This window comes from Echinops telfairi, unplaced genomic scaffold (genome assembly GCF_000313985.2).
Source record: "Echinops telfairi isolate 266 unplaced genomic scaffold, ASM31398v2 ScPeMD7_7424;HRSCAF=8462, whole genome shotgun sequence".
NCBI lineage: Eukaryota > Metazoa > Chordata > Mammalia > Afrosoricida > Tenrecidae > Echinops > Echinops telfairi.
Genome location: NW_022111324.1, coordinates 28,738,276 through 28,761,886, shown reverse-complemented (window position 1 = coordinate 28,761,886; position 23,611 = coordinate 28,738,276). Strand labels below are relative to the sequence as shown.

At 40.2% G+C, this 23,611-nt stretch overlaps 1 protein-coding gene across 1 annotated transcript in view; it reads right to left on the bottom strand.

The window, feature by feature from the left end:
* Nucleotides 1-23,611, bottom strand: part of HMCN1 (hemicentin 1) — a 562,350-nt gene that overhangs the window by 41,592 nt on the left and 497,147 nt on the right. Inside the window, exons 84-93 of the mRNA XM_004706670.2 lie at nt 22,564-22,698; nt 21,972-22,162; nt 18,858-18,939; nt 12,569-12,838; nt 11,841-12,011; nt 11,534-11,704; nt 5,380-5,550; nt 4,864-5,034; nt 4,098-4,268; nt 3,761-3,931 (exon numbers count right to left, since the gene is read on the bottom strand). Of these exons, the coding sequence (XP_004706727.1) occupies nt 3,761-3,931; nt 4,098-4,268; nt 4,864-5,034; nt 5,380-5,550; nt 11,534-11,704; nt 11,841-12,011; nt 12,569-12,838; nt 18,858-18,939; nt 21,972-22,162; nt 22,564-22,698 (1,704 nt within the window). The remainder of the gene's footprint in view (nt 1-3,760; nt 3,932-4,097; nt 4,269-4,863; nt 5,035-5,379; nt 5,551-11,533; nt 11,705-11,840; nt 12,012-12,568; nt 12,839-18,857; nt 18,940-21,971; nt 22,163-22,563; nt 22,699-23,611) is intronic.

Genomic DNA, 23,611 nt, shown 5'->3' with positions numbered 1-23,611 from the left:
CTTTCTTCATATATGATGTTCTTGATGTCCTACCACACAGTTCCTTAGGTCTTCTACCATTAGTGTTTGGTGCCTCAAATTTGTTCTTGACATGCTCTGAAAATTCATGTGGGATATACTCAATTGTATTTTGGCTATCATGGACTCGTTTTAATTTTCTTTAACTTCAACTTGAACTTACATATGAGTCATTGATGATCTGTTCCACAGTTGGTCCCTGGCCTTGTTTTAGATGCTGATATTGAGCTTTTCCGTTATTTCTTCCAACAAATGTTGTCAATTTTACTTTTTCGTATTTCATCTGGAGAAGCCCCCTTTTGTGTTGAAAGTATTTATTTGTGATGAGTAAGCCATTGGTCTTGCAAAATTTTACCATGCTATTCCCAGCCTTGTTTCTATCACCAAGACCATAGTTCCAACTACTGTTTCTTCCTCATTGTTTCCAACTTTTGCATTCCAATCACCAATAATGTTCAATGCATATTGTTTACATGTTAAATCAATTTACAACTGAAGAATACAATTCTTCAATTTCTGCATCAATAGGCTTAGTGGTTGGCACATAAATTTGAATAATAGTTTGTGGGGGGAGGTCAGATGCGTAGGCATCCCCCCTCCCCCCTGCCCCCCAAGTGCAATCACTTGCCAGACTTCTGTCTCATCCCACCACAGGGGTGGGCCTGCTCCCTGCCTCTGGGGACAATGGACAGGCTCCTGTAGGCGGAGTTTTCACCCTACTGATAATGGTTCCTATGGAGACCCAGAGACCACCCCCTCATTACTGAGTAACCTATAGTGCAACCCCTTCCTGTGACGTATGTCTCTACCTGTAATTAGTGGGCTGGCATGCCCCCAAAAGGCATATAGGCATGGGTCAGCAATATAGACCTCTCTGACCCCTCTCTTTGACCCCTCTCTCTGACCTCTCTGACCCCTCCCTCTGACCTCTCTGACCCCTCTCTCTGGCTCCCCTCTCTTCCCCCTCTCCCATCCTCTCTCTCTTGTTCCCTTGCCCTCTTTCCCTTCCCCCTCTCTCCACGTGGACCACCAAGCTGGGCTGAGGTGAGCAATGCTACCATGTAGTGTGTCTAACTGCATTATTGTAATATCTCTCATGCTCTCGATGACTTTAATATAATACTTATATATCTCAACCGTATGATTGTGCATTACTGAACCCATAAGTAGTAGTAGCGGTGGGGGCTGACCCCTCACCGCGTCCCCACCCATCGCCATTTTAACTTAATACTACAATAGTTGTAGTGATGGGATAGACGTTATCCCATCACAGATAAACCTTGAGTTGTCCTTTTTGACAGTGAACACAGTGCCATTCCTCTTGATTGTGTCATTCCTGGCATAATAAACCATTTGATTTTCTGATTCAAAAAGGCCAATAATAATCCATGTCAGCTCATTAACACCTAAAATATTGATCTTTATGCCTTCCATTTCACCTTGAACGGCTTCTAATTTGCCTAGATTCATACTTTGTACATTTCAAGTTTAAACAGTTTCTTCTCATTTTGAGTTGTACCCCATCAGCAAATGAGGGTCTCAAAGGCTTTACTACCACAGGCGTTACACCATCGCCATCATTATGGTCCATTCCACTTTGAGAAGACAGCTTTCCCACAGCATTAGTTTGAGTGCCTTCTGACCTTAGAGGCTCATCTTCTGGCCCTATCTCTGATGATGTTAGCTTCGCTTTATTAAGATTCCAGTAACTGACAATATTTGACGATATTCTCAAGGTTTTAAATGGCTCATTCCTCTGAGGTGTACACAACCTATTCTTTCTTCGTGGTCTGTTCTTGGTTTGGACACTGCTGAAATCCGTTCGCTTTGCGTGCCCCTTCTGGTACCTGAAATAGCAGTGACATAGCGTTCAGCATCACAGCATCACACCAGCCACCTACAATACGATAGATGGATAGACACGTGGTGGGGTAAATACGGTAGCTCAAAATGCTGAGGTTTCAGTTTATATGGGCTCCTTGACATTTTCATTTGTATGGGTTTGATTAGACAAAAAGAAAACTTTTTTCTCCCTACAGACTCATTTCCTGGAATACATTTGTTCATCAAGTATTGTGTAAAGTGTGAGGGAGGGGAAGATGTAAAGCGTGCTTTCATGTATTTTATATCCTAGTAGGGAAGGTAGACATTATTCAACATCCAACAAATAAGAGTAAAGCTGAAATGTAGTAATGTATAATATATCCAGTACTCAAAACCCAACCCCCAATTAATCATTATTTACTTGATTCAGACTCATAGCAAACCTATGGGACAAAGTAGAGCTACCTCAGAGAATTTCCAAGGCAGGCGATGCTTGAGAAGTAGACTGACACATCGTTCTCTTCAGAGTAGATGGTGGGTCCAAAGTAGTGACCTTTCAGTTATCAACCCAATGCACAACCCACCAGGTTCCTCATTGAGGAAATGAAAATACAGTGGCCCCCCCAAGGGAGAATTAGACCCTAATTAAAGCCAGGGGGCAGGAGAAGACCATTCCAGGTAAAAGAAACAGCATATTTGTGTTTGTTTTTGTTGTATGTGTGGACGGAGGTGGCTTGCCACAGCTGAAGAATCAGAAGATGCACAGAGAAGAGATAGTGAGAGAGGCCATGTTTAGGATGAAGTAGAAAAGCAGAAATGGGGCCTATTAAAACCTGGTAATTCATTTGGGCCTTTACTTTTAGTCCTAAGGGGGTGAAAATGTAGTAGAAGAGCCAAGATTTAACTGTCCTTTGAGTCACTCTATTGACTAGGTTGTTCTTACACTTGACCTTGTTGCTTACTGAGGAGCTTCTTTGGAGCCAGTGATCAACAGAAGTCTTCCAGCTCTGGCAACCTAAAATCCTTGAAGCTTTCTGCCAGACTTCTTTAGCTCAAACTGTCTTCCTATTTTGCACTTCTTGCGGCCACAGAGCCTTGATAGCGCCAGACGCTGAGCTACAAACTGCCTCAATTAAATCAGAAATGTCACTATGTTTATTTCTTTGAGCTTTAAAAATCTTTCCTAACGTGTTGATATTCTGAGCAAATATACTGAGCAGCTGACTGGTAGCTATTCCTACTGAATACGATTCATACGATTCCCCTACTGAACTCGGCCAAGGGCCCTGTGGACTTCCAGTGACATTGACCTTTTAAAACTTTGGAAATTCTGATGGTGTACTGATACTTGGACAGTGTGAAACCATTCCTGTTACTCGTGCTACAGCCCTTAGATGTTTGTCCTCAGAGAGGAGCACTATGTTGTGGAATCCCAGCACATTCTTTCCATGTCCTGAGAGTCCGAGCACTCTTGATTTGTTCCTTCTACATTTTTGTATCACTGCCCTTTCTCCTTGCCTGAAGGTGACCCTGTTGTACTCACTACACTCGTTTGTGTCCTCCAAATGCTCATCCTGGAATAAACGGCTTCCGGTTGTGCCCTTCCCCCACCCCACTCTCAACTTGGCATTTCTCACTCTCCCTTGCCCTTTTACATGTGGAGTCTAGTAATACCGTTTATGATTATGAGGGCCAGACTTCTTTCATAAAAGTGCATACATGGCATCGAGCTGAGGCTAAAATCCACTCATAAGCCTTGATGTAGAATTATATCAAGCAGGGAAAAAAAGTGATTCTTTCTCTAATTCCTACTCCCAGGGTTGGCCTCCTTTGGTAATTTGGGGGTGCACAGTGGTGCTGTCTTCTAATTTGTACAAAGCCAGTAAATGGTCCTTCCAAAGCTGCATTGGTTACTTACCTGGACATGCTTGAACACTGCATCTGGATACCTGCGTAGCATCTCCCGCACAGGGGCGGCCGTGTCTAGATGGGGCTGGATTGGTACACAAGCGTTTCCGAGTTTTCTCTCCTCCTCCACAAGAGGTCGAACACCGGCTCCAACTGTGCCAGGTTCCCCAACTTCCGTCGACTGTGAACAGAAGTGCAATGGGCAACATTTACAGGTCGGTGATGAAGTCTATACTAAGGGTGACTTCGCCTGTGCCTCTTCCATTTCAAGAACAGAGGACAGGCTGTTCCAGTAAGCACTAATGAAATGTTGGACTTGTTCTACCACCGGGAGTCAGGGAACTCACCAGGGCACATGTCAGTGTTGCATCTCTGGATCTGGGAGTCGGGCCCCCCGCAAGCTCTCCCTCCATTGGAGGGACGAGGGTTGTCACATGTGCGGTAGCGCCGCATTTGCCCTCCGCTGCACTTCCGGCTACACATCCCCCAGCCGCTCCACGGACTCCAGTGACCATGAGCTACAAAGACAGAATCACTGGACATGAAACAGAGCCATCCACAGGTGATGTCCTAGGTAGGAACATCTCATTCAGGAATTTTACAAGGAAACATACAAAATCGATGAATAGACAGCTTCCAAAGGTAGAGCGTTTCGCAGTTGTTTTGACCAGAAAGCGGATGTCATTCCAGTGTTTGTATGATTCCATTTAGTATCCACCTATTGAGTCTTAAATATTCCGGGAGCTGGAAGATGTGCATGAGACAGGCTCTCTGCTCTCCCTGAGCCATAACTGTACGTCAGAATATAGCAACATTCAAGTATCCAGATGCCATGTTGCTGCTAGGGTCTACACATATAACTCCATCAGTGAGTTAAGGAAAAGGAATTATCAACATCCCTTCAGTAGCATGTCAGAGTGCCTTCCACAGCACCGAGCCCCAGGCCATGTCCCTATCAATGACATCTAGAAGATAACACAGCTCCGCAGCCACCACACAGAGAGTCTAAACCGTCGGGACATTGATCAAGTAACATAACATAACTTAAGGGACTTAAGGCTCTGATGAAACTTCAAGGAATTGTAATGGTGAATCATTATTTCCAACACTCACTTGGACAAGGGTCACTATTGCAAAAATCGCTCTGGACATCACTGCCTTCACATTTGCTTCCTCCGTACTGTGGAGCAGGGTCAGAACAGTCCCTCGTCCTTTGCCTGGCACCTCCTCCACAAGACACAGTGCAGGCACTCCAGCTGGCCCATGTCGCCCACTTGCCATCAACTAGTTTGGGGGAAGAAAACATCAGGTGTTACCAACTAAATGTGATCAGATGAAATTCCTGACGTTGTTAGGTTGAGCGATCCCTCTTGTGCAGCACAGCCAGGATGGAATGGATGATCATGACATACAATACTAACAATCATTGCTGCTGGGTGCTGCCCCACGTGACAGAGTAAAGCTGCCTCACAGGTACGCTTGGCTATACTTTCCATGGACTCAGACTGCTGGGCCTTTCTCACGCAGAGGGACTGAATGGGTTTGAACTGGCAGTGTTCAGACTGGGAGCTCCGGATCTCCCTACGCCACAGATTTAAGACAAAGGCATACACATTGTACTTTCCTTACCTGGACAGAGCCTTTCATTGCAAACTTGCATTTGTGTTTCTGCTCCTTTGCAGTGGGATCCGTCGAATGAAGGGGGTGGGTTATTGCACAGCCTCCTTCTTGTCTGGGTACCTTTGCCACAACTTTGACTGCACGCACCCCAGGGCTGCCAAGGGCTCCATGCTCCGTGAACTACAAGTACCCCAAGAGAAGGAGGTTCAGGTCACAGAGCATGCTTGTTCAAAAGAAATTCAAAATTATACAAACAAACTAATTTAGTAATGAGTTAAATTTATCCTGAATCTAAAAGAATTGATTTTGGACCAAAGGAATCAAAGCAAATGACGCTCTTCCTTTTTACTTTGGGTTGTGTTTTCATGGGGACTTGTGTCTAAAGAGACATTCAGAAGGTTAATGAATGCCAAAATGAATGCTTGAAAAAATTATCCAAAGTGGTAATTTACTTAAAGTTAGATTTAATCTGACATGCATATGTAGCTATGAGCTGAGTGTCTAAATACTAGCTGAGTATTTGTCTATACTCTGGAGAGAGTGGCAGTAACTAGGAACAAGGGTGTGTAACACTTCCAGAAGTACTTACAAACAATATCAATATTTCACAACAATAACTTGGACCCCAGACTGCAAGACCACATCTTTAAGCCTGATTCACTTTCAGGCTTGACTATTTACTTGGATCTTTCAACAACATGATGATTTGTACAGTTATAGCCTTTTGAAACTTTTCTCCATTACATAATGTTCATGCATTAGCACATTTCTGAATAACTTACCTATTCCTAAACAACAGAAAAAAACGGACTAACAGTTTCCAAAGAGTGATATTAAGTTCTTCTGGCAACTAAAATATTATGTCTTCTGACCACAAGATTGGAACAACCTTATGCCTTCTACCAGGTGCATGGGCTAAGCACCAACACTATGGCTTCTCTTAAGCTTAAGTCATTAACAGGTCATATTCCTATTTTAAAGGAATACTCTGAATATGGGGTTCACAAAGCATATATTTTTTGTTCACTTGGTTTAACTAAGATATGAACCCAAATAGGGGCTTCGAGATCCATGTTAAAAAAATGTTCTTAACACCACCTAGAAGGTGCAAAAACAATAAATTAAAAATCAAGGAATGAAGTTCTTACTTGCAAATTTTGTTTAGATAATATTTAAAAATATTTTTATGTGTTCTTTTAATCAATTTATTTCTGATTAGGTTCACTAACTATCCTAGTACTTTAAAGACACAAACAAGCATAAGCACACAGATAGATGTTAGCTAGCAAGGGGTTGCATTAAAATGTATTTGACGAAACCTATAAGTGTAGTGCAGTGAAATAACTTGCTATGGCTCTCTCTCCATATCCTTTGTAATTGCCACCCTGTCGCTGAACTGGAGCAAGGTGTAGAGTACTCTAGCTCAAGTATCTGTTAGTTTTGCCATTTCACTGAGTACAAAAATGAGCCATCTCAGAATCAGGAACAGAAAATTCCACGACTCTCCAGACAAAAGAGTCAACAGCTGAGCATCTCTGTGTGAAGTGCAGTGCAGGCAAGGCACCAGAGGTGGGGTCCTGAGATCAGGAGACAGAAAAGAGAAGCGGTGCCAAGACCATGAGACTGTTGGGCGAGTACAGCTGCCTAGCAGAGCAGGGCAGTGGCCAATGGGCTGTGCAGCTGAAGAGTGAAGAGCTGAAAGAGGTGTGACTGCTAGCATAGCTAAGAAGGGGTATTATGGACAAAAGGATCAGATCCTGTTAACTTCCTTAATAAACTCCCATAATCCTGAGTATTGTCTGCAAATTAGGTATACTCATATTAATGGATTATCAATACCCAGTAGAGACGCAGAGGGTTGTAAGAGGGATGGTTGATGTTGGAATAGAGTACAGGAGGGTGGAGAGTGGAGGCATATGTGACCTCTGCCTCATGGGAAGTGAGCTTGGGTAGATGTGAAATTGAATTCACTGTCCCCCTTGTGCAGCCAGAGGTGTCTCTCACACCATTTCATCACCAATACAAACTGGAGATGATTCTAAAAATAATTGGTCGGTACAGTTACATGATGTCACAGTACTGAAATATAAAGATTGAGGAATTGTTCTAGGAGAGAAAAATGAGATAAAGAAAAATAAATGCAGCGTACCATCCTGGGCTTGGTGGGGGAAAAAGAAGTTTTAAAGGATATTACAAAGACAACTGACAAAATTTGAATATAGTTTGTGGATTAGGTAATAGTTTTTATTATAGAATTGTTACAATGCTGTTGTTGTTAGATGCTCTCCTGTTATTCTGACTCATGGAGATTCATGTATATGGAAAATAACTTCCCGAAGGTTTCCCAGACTCTGATCATTTGGAAGCAGATGATCAGGTCTGTCTTCTGAAGACCTTCTGGATGGGTTTGAACTGACAACCTTTTGCCGAGTAGCCCAGCAGTTCTCATTAAACAATCAGTCTGCCATGGAGTTGATTCAAACTCGTAGTGACCCTACAGAGGGTTCCTGAGACTGCCAATCGTTATGGGAGCAGATAGTTTTCTCTTTCTCTCGTGGGGTAGCCGGCAGGTTTGAACCAACTACTTTGTGGTTAGCAGCTGATTGCCTAGCCCACAACACCACCAGAGCTCTGATAGAATTGTTGCAAATGTTAAATTCTACAATTTTGTTAAGTGTACTGTGTTTATGTAAGAGAATGTCCATGTTCTCATTAGTGAATAAAATACGCTCTATTGTTGAGTCAGGGTCAAACGTTTGTATTATTCTTGCAAATTTTCAAGTTTGACATTATACAAAATAAATTAGTACTAAAATAACTCTTTTGCTTAGAAAGTTTTGATATTCTATGATAAGTTAAGAGAAAGATCCCTTCAGCTATCTGTCCATCTCTGAATGAAGAAAAATCAACTCATGGTGGGGCTAAATATCCTTCTGATTTGTAGCATCAGCTGATGATTTCCATGGTGTGAACATTCCCAGTGAGATGGCTATCTAGCTATGAACACAACATCACTAACACACCCTGTACTAGCGATATGCACCATCGGCTTCCAGGGATTGGCTCCATGATACTAGTGAACTTGTGGCTCTGAAATGACTACATTCAATCATTTTGTGGCTTGGAGCAATAAGCAAAGAAAGTCAAATAAACAGCAAGCCAATAAAGCAGTGAGCAATAGTAAGCCTGTAGTTACTGAACCCAAGGGGGAAAATAACCTGATTAATTTTAGGACAGTTACAAATATTTAGTTTTTAATTATATAGTATTATCATAGCTGACAACATATATGAAATTGATCTGCTTAGGTACTTCTGAGTCTTTTTATTCTGAATCATGTTATCATAATTAGCTTTTTAATTCCTTATAATTAAAAAAATTGGCCTTTCGTTCATTTTATTTAAGATTTCATAACAGCATTTTTTTTCTTCCTCTACATATGATGGGAGAGTTTTGGTGCCATAATGGTTATTCATTGGGCTATGAATCTCAAGGTCAGCTGTTCGAAACCGCAAGCTGTTCATTGGGAGAAAGGGCTTTCCAATTCTAAATAGAGTTACAGTCTCAGATATCCACAATTGCAGTTCTATCTTGTTCTATAGAGTCGCCTTGGGTCCTTCTTGACTCAATGGCAGTGAGTTCGGTGTTTGGATTGGTTAATATGACGGGAGGTCTCAACTCTGAATCAAGATACGCGCGGTATAATCAATCAACCTGAGTTCAAATTCTTGATTTACATTTTGCTAGTTAGGTGAGCTCAGGGAGTTACTTAGCATACATTTTCTAAATCTCGGTTGCCTCTTCTGTTCAGCAGGATGCAATACACAATGCAGCGGATAGCTGTCCCATTTTGGTCTGTCCACACCCATTCCTTTTGACACTCCCAGCTAAGGCATCTCAGATATGCTCTACCTGTCACTTTAACTCATTGAGCTTGCTTAGCACGCTCATTAATATCTGCAAAACACTGTCTGTTTTATTTTTCATTCTGGGCTTACCACTTAAGAACATGCCTTCGAGATAGAAAAAATGCTTAATAAGTATTTGTGGGATGAATTAATGACTAAACGAATGACCAATTATGCCCTTTATTATTTCATGATTCCTTCTGCACTGCCAAACAAGTGGGCACAAAATGGGCAAGGATCCTGAGTTAGATATCAGAGGACCCTTCTCTGTTCGGGGTTAGGATTATGTCCCACACGGAGTCAAACAGGATTCTTTTTCAGGATCTGAGAGGAATGCTTAGAGAGAGAGAGCATTTCTTTTTACTCTAAGTCCTCAGCCTATAGAGTTCTTACAGCCTGTAATTGCCAACAGTGATTCTTTCCATCATATGGGAGATTTTACCGTCGAAGAAAGTAAAAGAAAAGTGGAGAGAAGCATGCTGGTAAAAACTTGGCCAAATTCTCACATCAAATCATATTGAGGGCAGAATTTTCTACTTAAACTTAAATTACATTGTGGGCACTTGTATATGAAAGTCGATTAAGACCTTTTTTATAGAACACCTAGTACAGGGATCTGCTGGTGCAAATGATTAAGCTTTCAGTTGCTAACTGAAAGATTGGCAGTTCAAACTTACCCAGTTACTCTGCAGGAGAAAAACTTAGTGATTTCCCTCTAAATTTTACAGCCAAGAAAATCCTATAGGGCAGTTCTACTCCAACATATGGGGTCACTATGGTACCTAACAACAACAACAACTGCGCGGTTTCTCACAAACAATAGCCATTTAGTCGACAGCTGTTGCTTGCTGTTAAGTTGAATCTGACTCATGGCGGCCCCATGTGAGAAAGCAGTGCTACAATGTTTTTCTAGGCTGGGATCTTTCAGAAGCAGATTTCCAGAATTTTCTTCCAAGCCTGGATGAGTTTGAACAGCCCACTTTCTGGTGAGTCATATTCTGCTATCTCCCACCAAAGGTGTGCTTCTAGGGAACTCCTTCCTTTCTTTAGGCTTCATTTTCTCCCCTGAAAATGGCTGGAATAAGGTTCCCTAAGGCAGCAGTGCTTCAGTGGTAGAATTTCAGTCCTCCATGCAGGAGTCCTGGGCTTGATTCTCAGTCACTGTATCTCATGCACAGCTACTACCTGTCGGTCAGTGGAGGCCTTCATGTTTCTATGATGCTGAATACATTTCAAAGAGCTTCCAGACTAACATGGACTAGGAAGAAAGGACTGGCAATCTTTTTTCCAAAACCCGGCCATTTGAACCCTATGGGTCATAATGATCTGACCTGAAATATATCCTGAAGATGGCGCAGGACCAGGCAACATTTTATTCTACTGTGCACAGGGCCACTGTGGTAGTTATAGAATTGTTTGTCAATTTGAGAGGATTAAGAGTGAAGGGGTGGAAACTTGTCTGGCAATCAGGTAATAGTCAATGGCCTTCTCCTGAGGATTCTGAGAACTCCGGTATTCCTCCCGGGAGGCAGGAGACACACACTCTCTCTCCTTAGTCCCTGTGAGACATCCTCATTGACAGGCCACCTGCAGACAGGCTGATGGCAGCCAGAGCCTTGGAGCTGGAGAAGCCATGTGGAGATGCCAGTACTGAGATGCTTACAATGCCACTGGATCCACAAGACTTCCCACCCACTGGCCTGTGATCTTCCTGCATTTGGTGTCATTGTGTATGTTTTGTGAGTCTGAAGAGGACTTTATAGATTGTATCGGACATATGGGCTAATATCGGACTTATGGACTTGATCTGGACTGGGCTGGGATGCTTTCTTAATGTACAATTATTCTTTATATAAAGCTATTTCTTATACATATAGGTGTGTCCATGAATTTGTTTCTCTAGTCTACCCAGACTAACACAGCCACCATTATAATGTTGGGGATCAACTTGATGGCAGCTAACAATAACGAAGTCCTTTATCTTAAAAGTTTGATGATTTTATAAATACTTATGCTTTCAGTTTGGAGTTATACCATGTTCAATTAAATCACATTTTTTACTGAACATTGACCAATGCCAAAGCTCTACAAATTTATCCACAGAGAAGATATAAGAAACCAGAAAATTAGTATTTTCAAGGGTAGAGGCTACACCACCTTTTCCTAACAAAGAAATCACAGAATTTTAAGCCTTTTCTTACAGGACTTAAAATTATAAAATTTTGGATTATCCTATGTTGTTAGGGGATACTCACTTGGGCAGGGTCTGATGCTGCACATGATTATTTCCACGGCATTCCCTTCACAGCGCCGCCCTCCATGCTGTGCCGCGGGATTATTGCAAGTTCTTGTTCTGGTTCGGTTTCCGTGTCCACAGGTCCTTGTGCATTCTTCCCAAGAACTCCATTCTGACCAACTACCATCCACTATTCAAAGGCAAAAAACGAATTATCCCTTAAGATATGTTGTAATTTTAAGTATAATACAGAGACCACGCAAAGCTAGGAACAAGAAAAGAATGCTCAGTAGACACGGGCCTACTGGTTGAATAAAGAGACATACCTGGACATGGCTTATTCAGACAGGTTTGCATCTCTGAGTCTGAACCTTGACAAGACTTCCCACCATTGGCTGGAAGGGGATTGTTGCACAGACGGCTCCTCTTCTGGATCCCTTTGCCACAGGTGACACTGCAGGATCTCCAGGCAGACCACTGGGAGTATCCACCATGAACTGAAAATAAAACATTGTCCCTTATCTCAGGTTTTGAGATAAAAATTGTAAACCACATTTCACTGAACATATATGCTCTGGGTCTAAAGCTGAAAAGTTGCTATGAAATCCGCTCGCCTTTTAAGGTCTCCTTTACAAGGATGAGAGAAACGCATTCCAAGAGTTAACTAGAGTGACTTCTTTATCCCCATCCTGACTCACATGGACATAACTGCTATAAGAGTGAGTGAACAAGAAGTTAATATACTGGTGAACTTTTGGATTGAACAATTATTTAAGGAGAAATATATGCATTAATCTCTGAGGATCAATTTGATTTACTCTTGAATGAAGAATCAGGTTTGGGGTTTTGAATAATTGATTTACATTTTCAACCAAATTTACATTGCTTTAGTCAGTAAGTAATACTGTGATTAGGTCCTGTGACTATTTAAAGATATACTATTTAAGGATGCACTGTTTAAGAATAATGGAGACTTGAACCCAGATGCTTGATAAGTTTTATGCTCAGGATACCCAAGGTGCCGAACTATATAAATATCTCTTGATTCACTCACCTTGGACTATGACAGGTACCCTGACAAGGACAGAGCCCATCATGTTTCGAGCAACACATTCATATTCAGAGGTGTCTTCTTTCTGAGCTGCAGCAATATACAAGGAGTTGTTGGATAACATATGGATTCTGTCATCCCAGGGAATGGGACGCCCTTGATGAGACCATGAAATGGTTGGATGAGGCTCTCCAGTTGCCTGACAATTCAAAACGACTTTGCCACCAGCACTGACAACAGTTTCCACTGGTTCAAGAATGATAATAGGAGGACCTATTGGCAGAAACATAAAGTGTTATATGGTTTTGTAATGGACATTTTATCATGTATTGCACAATTACTGCAGCTTCTTTCTTAGATGAAGTGATATTTACCTCAACAGTGATTGAACAGAAAAAGATGAACAGTCACCAAAAGACAGATCATGACAATGAAAGTAATAGTGATATTATTTGCTAGGAGAGCCTATCATATTTTATTTTTTCAAGGCCTTTTTTATTGGAATAATACAGATATCATATCATTCCATAGTTCAGTTACACTGAGCAGCATTGTACAACTGCTATCACAGTGTTTCAAAACATTCTCTTTTTTCATGAACTCCTTGATTCACCTCCTCTTTACCCCTCCCCTCCCCCACTGCATCCCCGCCCCTGGAATCCTTATTCTATTTGCTGTCCCTATAGGTTCATCACATGGGTTTCATCTACCGATAAACATATAACAAAATTCAAGAGGGCTCTTCCCAATGGCAAAATACATAAGAGCTAAACCCCAATATGAAGAAAAAGGTAAAAAGAAAAAAAATACATAAAAAGTTGAAAATCCTATCAGACCCAACATGTATGGGAGAGCTCAACCGACAAGGTTTTAACTGCTCGAGTCAGGTTTATCATTTTGCTCCCCGATACTATAGCTTCTTGACTATGAATGTTTTACTTGTCCATGACAGACCATTCATGGTGCTCTGTTAGTTGTTAAATGTCAAAGAATTTAAATCTCCAGGCAGATTAGCCTGTAACACGGTCCGCGAGGCTTTGTGGATTTATATCCTGCCTGTGTACACTACTGCTCCTCTGAGCAATTAAAACTGATGCATAATTCAAAAGGTTCTGGTTAGACTCAACCAAGAAGATGAACGACAGCTCTCAGAGAAAGCAAATAATATCACTAGTTACTTTCATTGTCATGATCTGTCTTTTGGCGACTGTTCATCTTTTTCTGTTCAATCACTGTTGAGGTAAATATCACTTCATCATTAATGTGATCAAAGAGTATATATTGTAAGCCTTCTCTTTGCCAGGGATTGTGCTAGATACGGAGGGTACAGATTATAATACGCAAGGATAAGGCAAGAGTAATGCTATGATCATAAAACAAAAACAACAAAATAAAACAATAAAACAAGCTCACTGTCATCAAGTTAGTGCTGACTCATAGCTGTCTCATAGCGATGCCCTGTGGGTTTCTGAGACTGTATCTGTTTACAGGAGCAGAAAGCCCAGTCTTTCCCTGGCTGTAGAGCATAAAAACCTTTAACCAAAACCAAAACCAAATTCACTGCCATCAAGTCAATGCTGACTCATAGTGACCCTTGATAGGTTTCTGAGACAGCAACTGTTTACAGGAGTAGAAAGTCCAGTTTTTCTCCCTTGGAGTTGATGGTAATTTTGAACTGCTAACCCTGTAGATTACAACTCATAACCACCAGAGGGCCAGATATAGAAATGTTTATTAATCACAGATAGGAAAATGTAAAACCATTTTTCCTCAAAGGATCCTCTATGTCTGTACACTTCTGCAGGTAGTGTTTCCATCTCTTTAGTACTTCCTCAAACAATTTTGCATATTTCTGTTGATACCATGTGTAACACAGGAGTTTTGACATCCTTAAGAAACTCAAATTGTGTTGTTAAAAAAAATTTCTTTTGAGTTTTGGAACAGAAAGAAGTCTGAAGGGCAAGATTAAGGGCAAGGAGGAATGGAATATGAATTTTTTTTTTAGTAGGATTTTTAAACAAAATTTCCATAGGACTTCACTCCCTTTGAAGAATAAATAGGTATATTGTGATGAAAAAAACAAATGGTGCAACTTTCTGGCTTTTTCTCACCGATGTGTCTTTCAATTTTCTTTAAACTTCTTCATAATAAACCCCCATGGCCATCTGATCTCTTTCAAGAAAATCTATCAAGATTGCCTCTTTGGAATTCTAAAAGAATGTTGTCATAATCTTTTGAGCCGCCCTCTTTGCCCTGAATGGGAATGGTCCGGCAAATCCTCTTTTGGAACCCAGTGCTTTGATTGAGCCTCTTTTGGAAGGCACTCTAACAAGACTTTGACAAGGGTCTACTTGAGAGAACCTGTCTGCAGCCACCCACGGATCGCAGAGATGCATTTAAACATGCTTTCTTTGGAATAAACCTCTGAATGTATAATGTGGAATCTTTGTATTTTGATTTACCCTTGTTTATAATTCCTAATTTCAAGAAAATGAAATCACACTTATAGGACAGTAAAGTCAATAAGCCTTCATCTGTATTGTTGTTTTGGTAAGAGCCTCCAAACTGATTCCAACTTATCACAGTCCTCTGTGGAACAGAGTAAAACACTGTTCAGTCCTGCACCATCCTCACAATTACGACCAGCCTCGAGTCCATCGTGGCAGCTATAGGACCAATTCATATCATCAAGGGTCTTCTTCTTGTCACTGGCCTTTCAGTGTACCGTGCATGATGTTCTTCTCCTCCACGGACTGGTGCCTCCTGATAACATCTCTAAAGTAGGTGAGGTGAAGTCTCATTATCCTTGCTTCTCAAGAACATTCTGGTCGTACCTCTTCCAAGATATATCTGTTTGTTCTTTTGGCAGTCAACAGTACTTTTCAGTACTCTTTGCCAACACTAAAATTAAAATGCACCAATTCTTCATTGGTCCTCCTTAATCGTTATCCAGCATTTGTATGCTCAGGAGGCCATTGAAAATTCCATGGCTTGAATCAGCATGAGTTACTCCTCAAAGTAATGTTTTTGCTGTTTTACACTTTAAAGACGTCTTGGGCAAACAGAGTTTAGTCTAGAGTTAATGTGTTAGAAATTAAGATAAGTGATTCTTATCTGAGTGGACAGAATTGCTTCAGACAACAGTCTAAAATGTAAGGAAGAAGATTTGATCATTTTTATCCTTTAAAATCCTAGTAAGATTTGATCCTTGAGGTAGGAAGAAAATAGGAAAAAATGGTATCCTGAACATCAAAAACAGGGATTCAACAAAGGGAGAGGTTAACAAGCCTTCATGGAAGTAGAGATCAAGAAATCAAATGAAGCGGTGCCTTGGGCAAATCTGCAGCCCAAGATCTCCCTGAAATGTCGCAAAGCCAGGGTGTTACTCTGAGGACTAACGTGCGCCTGAGCCACGCCTTGGAATTTTCAATCACCTCAGATACATGTGGAAGCTGGACACTGAATAAGGAAACTAAAGAAAAATCCACATGTTTGAATTATGGTGCTGGTGAAGAATGTTGAAAGAACCAATAGATATGTCTTGGAAGAAGTATAGCCTTAATGCTCCTTAGGGGCAAGAATGGTGAGACTTTGTCTCCAGTACCTTGAGCATGTTGTCAGGAGAGACCAGTCCCTGGAGAAGGACAGCATGCTTCGTAAAGTAGGGGGACAATGACAAAGTGGGAGGCACTGGACAAGATGAACTGACCCAGTGGCTGCAGCAAAGGGCTCAAGCATAAACATTGTGAAGGTGTTCTTTACCAACACCGTAATTCAAATGCATACATTCTTTTCTTATGCACCGTTCAACTTTAACGTGTCTATGTAGGAACTGAAACTATCATGGGTTGAGTCAGGTCACTTTAGTCCTCAAAGTGACTGGTTTGCTATTTAGCACGTGTAAGCGGTCTTCCTCATTGCGATACATGATTGCTTTCTTGATGGCTGCTTCCATGAGCATTTACTTTGGGCTCAAGCAAAATGAAATCCTGACAATGTCGATCTTATTTCCCTTTATCATGATGCTATCTCTTGGTTCAGTAGTGAGGATTTTTATTTTCTTTCCATTGAGTTTTAATCGATGCCAAAGGCTGCATGCAGTCTTTGATTTTCATCAGCACGTGGTTAAAGTCCTTTTTACTTTCAGCAAGCAAGGTCTTGGTATCTCTGTTATTGCAGGCTGTGAAATATCCATCTTTTCCCAATGCCATGTACTTCTTTGTAAGGACCAATCTTGTGGATTATTGGTTCAACGTAGATAGTGAATAAGTATGGGAAAAGGATACATCCCTGATATACACCTTTCCTGATTTTAAGCCACACAATAATCCCTTACTCTATTTAAATGGCTGTCACTTCTACATGGGTAGATTCCATAGGAGCACAATTTATTGTTCTAGAGTTCCAATTCTTCTCTATGATAACTATCGCTTGTTAGGACCCACACGATCAAATACATTTCCATTTGATATAACAAAATTATACATCTTTCTGGTAATCCACACTTTCAGCCAAGAGCCACCTGATATTCAGCAACGATATCTTTTGTTCCATGCCTCTTCTGAATCCCACTCGAATTTCTAGCAGCTCACTGCAATCGTTTTTTAATCATCTTCAGCAATATTTTTATTTGCATGTGATTTTATTGGTATTGTTCACTAAGTTCCATGCTCACTTCGATCACCTTTCTTGGGAATGGACATAAATGTGGATCTCTTCCAGTTGGTTGGATAAGTCACCGTCTTCCAAATTTCTTGGCAAAGACTAGTGAGTGGCTCCAGGGCTTCATCAGCTTGTGAGACCTCCAAAGACAAACCTATAAACAATACTAAGATCTGATCAATGAGGTAGGAAGAATTAAATCCTGGAATCCATAGAGAGGATTTGATAGATTGTATTTTAATAAAACACTGCCACTGTGTATAGATGGTACTGGCTATCTTTACTGAATGTTCTAACCAGGGACAAAATAAAAGGTTTCTGATGGAATGGGAGGAAAATAGGAAACAGAAATTCAAATTCCTAAAAAGAATCAGCCAAACAAACAAACAAAACCCCACCAAAACTGATCTCAGGTACTGGTTGAAAATTAGAGGATTCACTGGGACTATTATTGCCCTGAGATATCCCAATCCCAGGGGAGGCTCATATGGACATGACCTCTGTAAGAGTTAGAAAACAAGAAGTTAATATGCTGAATAGAAATGGTTATTTAAAGAAACAATACCCACTGATCTCTGAAGATAAATTTGAATGGATATATTAGAGAACTCATAAAGACTATTGCCCTGAGATATTCTTCAGACACTGAACTGAAAATAACTTTAGAGGTTACCTTCTAGCTACATATCAAATTGCCTCGGAAAATAATGAACATCATCGATGGGTACAGCAGTCCTTTAAAAAAAGATCACCTACAAGGTGGCAGACAACCTAGATCAATGATAACTGAACAACCAGAATGGAAATACCGAGACTGTTCACGTTTTGCGGAGAATGTAACCGATGTCACTGAGCAACTTGTGTAGAAATTGTTGAATGGGAACATAAGCTTGTACTCACTAAAAACAATAAATATGATTATTTAATGTTTTATTGAATAGTACCTTGGTAAACACCTAGTCTAGAGCATTTCTTAACAATGAATGAGGGAAATTTACCCCCCACGCCCATTAAGTCCTATTCACCACACAACCTGGTTTATTTCAATGTTGGTCCAATTACTTTTTCCGCATTTAGTCCCTGGATTGGTTCTGTGGACCCTCGAGTGGACTCTTAGGTCATCTGTTTTTCTCTAATGAAAACTCTATCTCCCCAGGTTCGCACAGAGGGGCTTCAGGATGATCATGAGGATTCTGCCCAGAGCAGGAGTTAATGCACAGAAACTCAATATCAATAGACCAGGAGCACTTTGGAGTCCATTTATATTAGTTTTGTAATGCACACGTTGCCATTTTTAATATGGTGTGTAAAAGGACATTTTTTAAGTGTGACAAAAGCATGTAGTAAGCTAGAAGCATAGAATTCCACTGAAAATGTTCTTTTAAAAAGCTTTGTCACCAGCCATCAGCAACTTGGGGCTGCGCGTGCTGGACAATTAGAAGAAAAGACTTGTGTGGAAGCGTATTACTTTTACACTTGGCAATTGCTCCATCAGCAGCAGATAATGACACGAGCCGCATGCTGAAAGCTACCACGAATGTACTTGTAATAAAGTTAAGGAATGTGAACACTGGGTATGAGGCAGTATTTCTAAAATCAAGTGCTGAATTAGTTTAGTTCAGAGGCTTACTTTGCAAGGTCAGACTCATGCTGCGCTCCACCGCCCCCGCCTCGTTGGTGGCTACACAGGTGTAGTCACCAGCATCGTCGTTCTATGGAAAGAAGCGGTCATTTATGAAAATGTGAGTCTGGGGAGCAAGGAAAATCATTTTTTTCACCATTGTGCTAGTTATAAGAAAATTCATTTGTGAGAAGGCATTTTAATAAAAACAGATAAATATGGGGTAGGGGACACAAAACAAATCACCAGCCTAAATTAAAAAAACAATCAAAAACAAAACAGCTTATTAACAATTGCGAAGAAACTAAGACAAAAATAACATTATTTTATAATAACCAATCAGAAATCATCTTACTCCAGTAATACCCCAATGCTAGTCTCATTTGTTTCTTAAAAATTAATCAAAACAAATATTGGGTCCATTCAAACAAGTTTGGACTCTATCTCCTGAAATTTAGGTTACTTACAATTTCTAAAGCATAGAAGGGCACACATTTATACATATTGGATGTAGAAAACAAGTTCTATATGAGTTTCAAATTGGTAACTAGAATTGCAGATTTTTCAAGAAAGTTTATGAATAGAATTTTGCTCTCAAAAATGGAAGTAGGAAGTCAGGAGAGTAGGATTGATTTACAGGGAGAGCAGGAAGGTAGAAAGGGGAACATAGATAATGACTTAGATGTTTACGTTGAAGTTTCCATGTGTTACTAAATTTCTAGTGTGCGGCTCGATGTAGGACTTGGAAGAGGTTCAGGGTTGAAGATACATTCTTGGAAGCCTGAAATTGTGTAGTAAAATATTAATATTAGATATGAAAATAATAAAAATTTATAATTTCTCAGGAGTTCACAAAGGAGGAAGGGTGGCAGAGGGAGGGGAAAACGAGGAGCTGATACCAGAGGCTCAAGTAGAAAGACAATGTTCTGCAAATGATGATGGCAACATAGACAGAGGTGCTGGATGCAATTGATGCACGGAATGTTATGAGGCCGTAAGAGCCCCCAATAAAGCGCTGTATTAAAAATATTAATGTCAGACTTGATGCTGATATTAGAAGTACCAAGGACTTCAGAAATGGTAGTATTTGTGTAAAACAAGGGACGATGTGGTAACAAAAAAGCTAGAGACGCAATATTGTAGGAACTCATGGAAGATTTTAACTCAGCACAGAAGGGGCACCAACAGCAGCTCAGTGGAGGTGCAACCGAAGAGGGTAAGACGAGACTGGGTGATTAGAGAGGTCTTTTGTTAACTATTATTTTCATTAGTTAAATGATGGAAGCACCCAAAAGATTTCACCAAGTGTGAACCAAGAAATGACTCATATATATTGTAGTTGAAAAACTCTAGATAAAATGTTTCTTTCAATGGACCCTGAAATAGAAAAACCTAAGAAACTACCTAATTCCTGAACACTCAAGTTTTGGGAAAAGCTTACTATAGCTTTGGGCTCAGTGATGACGTCTACCTTGTAATTTATTTGTAAGTGCAGTAGTAATTCTTTTATTCTCTTATTCTAAACAGATCCGAGGAAGTTCTTTCCTGATGCTAAATAATAATAAAAGTTAACTATGGGAAACAATGGTATAATGATCTTATTACCCTTACTGATTTAAAAATGACTAAAATATCATTTCAAAGTCTTGCTTTTTTTTTTTTAAGGAATCTATTCCTATGTTATGATTTAAGAAAGTATTAAAAATTATTTTATTGGGGCTCTTACAGCTCTCATAACATTCCATACATCAGTTGCATCAAGCATATTTCTACATATGTTGCCACTGTTATTTTCTAAACGATTACTTTCTATTTGAGCCCTTGGGACTGTACCTCTTTTTTTTAAAAATCATTTTATTGGGGACTTGTACAACTCTTATCACAATCCAGACATACATCCATTGTGTCAAGCACATTTGTGCATTTGTTGCCATAGTTATTCTCAAAATATTTGCTTTCTACTTGAGCCCTTGGTATCAGCTCCTCATTTTTCCCCTCCCTCCCGGACCCCTCCCATGAAACCTGGATAATTTATAAATTATTATTATTTTGTCATATCTTGTACTGTCTGATGTCTTCCTTCACTCACTTTTCTGTGGTCCGTCCCCCAGGGAGGGGGTTATATGTAGATCCTTGTAATCGGTTCCCCCTTTCTACCCCACCTTCCCTCCACCCTCCTGGTATTGCCACTCTCACCACTGGTCCTGAGGGCTTCATCTGTCCTGGATTCACTATGTTTCCAGTTCCTATCTGTACCAGTGTACATACTCTGTCTAGCCAGATTTGTAAGGTAGAGTTGGGATCATGATAGTGGGGGGAGGAGCATTTAAGAACTAGAAGTTGTATGATTCATCATTACTACACTGCACCTTGACTGGCTTGTCTCCTCTCTGCAACCCTTCTGTAAAGTGATGTCCAGTTGTCTACTGAAGGGCTATGATTTTTTGTTCTTTGATGCCTGATACCTGAACCCACTGATACCTCGTAATCACACAAGCTGGTGTGGTTCTTCCATGTGTGATTTGTTGCTTCTGAACTAGTTGACCGCTTGCTTATTTTCAAGCCTTTAAGACCCCAGACACTGTATCTTTTGCTAGGCACCATCAGCTTTCTTCACCACATTTTCTTATGCACCCATTTTTCTTCAGTGATTGTGTCAGGAAGGTGAACATCATCGAATGCCAGTTTAATAGAACAAAGTGTTCTTGCATTAAGGGAGTACTTGAGTGGAGGCCCAATGTCCATCTGCTACCTTAATACAAAACCTGGAAGTATATACATATAGATCTATTTTCCCATCATCATATATATTTACTTATGTTCATGCCTGTATTTAGACCTCTATAAATGCCCTTTGCTTCGAGTTCTTTCCTCTATTTCTTTTTACTTTCCTCTTGTCCCACTATCATGCTTAGCCTTCATTTGGGTTTCAGTATTTCCTCTCCATTACAATACCTTTGACCAAGCCCTACCAGGCCCCTTACACCCTCCTCACCACTGATTTTGGATCACTTGTTGTTCCCTTGTCCCTGGGTATAAGAAAGAATTTAAGAGAAAATTTTCTCATCATGATCCCCTAGAGGGGCAGTTGAAGTGCACATCAATCATTCCCATCTGACTTACAACAGTGCCGTAAATGGCAAGGGAACCATTGCCGAGTTGCCGGATTCTGTGGCTAATTTCGATCTCTAACCCCTGTCTGCTCCACTGGATGGTTGGGGCAGGGTCTCCTTTAACTTCACAGTTCAGGATTGCATTGCCACCAAGTGGCTCAATCCAGCTGGAAGGGTAATCACCTTTGAAGACTGGGGGTTCTGTGAAATAACACAAACGCAAAGTAAAAAGAAGCTCTAATAAGGTCTGTGATTGTGAACTATTTCAAAAGTTAATATAGTAGTACTAGGGAAAAAGTCACTTTAGAACCCAATGAAATTTCCATGAATCAACTATTCAGGCAGCTCAATGAAATAGATGTGTTGATTCCCACAACATAAACAGATGATTCCACATTGTGTCACTCTCTTTATTTACTGCTTACCCAATTTATAGTCAAATGTTCGTGCTTTATTTCTCACGTATATGCCATACCCGTGAAATAGGACTGGCTGTGTGAACAACCTGAAAATGGTATCTTATTACTAAATAATCAGAAAGCGAAACACAAGCTATCCATTTCAGATAAATGATGAATACATAATAGAGCACTTCGACTTACCTTTGACATAAACAAATCCAATGGCCTTCACAAAACCAATGCTGTTCTCTGCGGTGCACACGTAAGTACCTGAATCCTCTTTTGACACTCTTCCAATAACAAGTTCACTGTGTCCATTGACACTGTCAAAGTGGGCTGAGGGAAACAAGTTCAGAAACAACACAAACGCCTCTCAGTAACCTCAGAAAATATTCAGGGCACCTCAATATTTTGCAGGTTAGATTTATGAGTTAGTCAGCAAGTGAACTAAAGAGATCTCATCATGGCATTGAAGAGAGGCTTGTCCACTTCACTGATTTATTCCTTTGAGCTATTTACTAAGTCTATAGTCACTTGTTTGGAGACTAAAAAATAGCAGAAGAAACAGGAAAAGAGAATGAAAGCAAACATCTTTTAAATGCACTGTAGATTTAGAGTGCATCTTTTCAACTCCAAGTCTTGCTTAAAGCTGACTCACAGCCTTCCTTGGTTTCAAAAATCCTTCATTTGGAAACATGACATTTTCTATTTCTTTTTATCTTACCACAACTTTTCCTCCCAAACAATTTACATCAAAAACACGAAAACTTTTCAGTTATAATTCATCCAATTTGGCAGGTCAGAGGAGGAGATCATGAAAACATATGCTAGTTATGTAATACTGACAACACGATCAAATTTGTAATCATTTAAACTTATCCAAAAATGATGATGATATACACATTTATTTTACAGAGGCAATTCGAAGAGTTGATGTAGGACATAAAGAAAACATGCTAATCCTAAAATAATTGACAATAAGATTCTGATGCGAATTCACTCTCTACTTAATGGTAAATGTATTTGCATTCTTTCTCTAAGTTACCTTTTAGTTTTATACAGCTGAATGTTAAGTGGGAAGCTAGGCCTTAAAAGTTTGAAATCTATATCAGCACTATATTTTCTGAGACCAATGTGAATGAAATTATTTAGGCTTTTTAATTCTTTAGCAATGTGTTATTGCTATTGTTACAGTAACACAAAGGACAAATTCCAATATTAACATATTAATGTTAACAATATTATCATT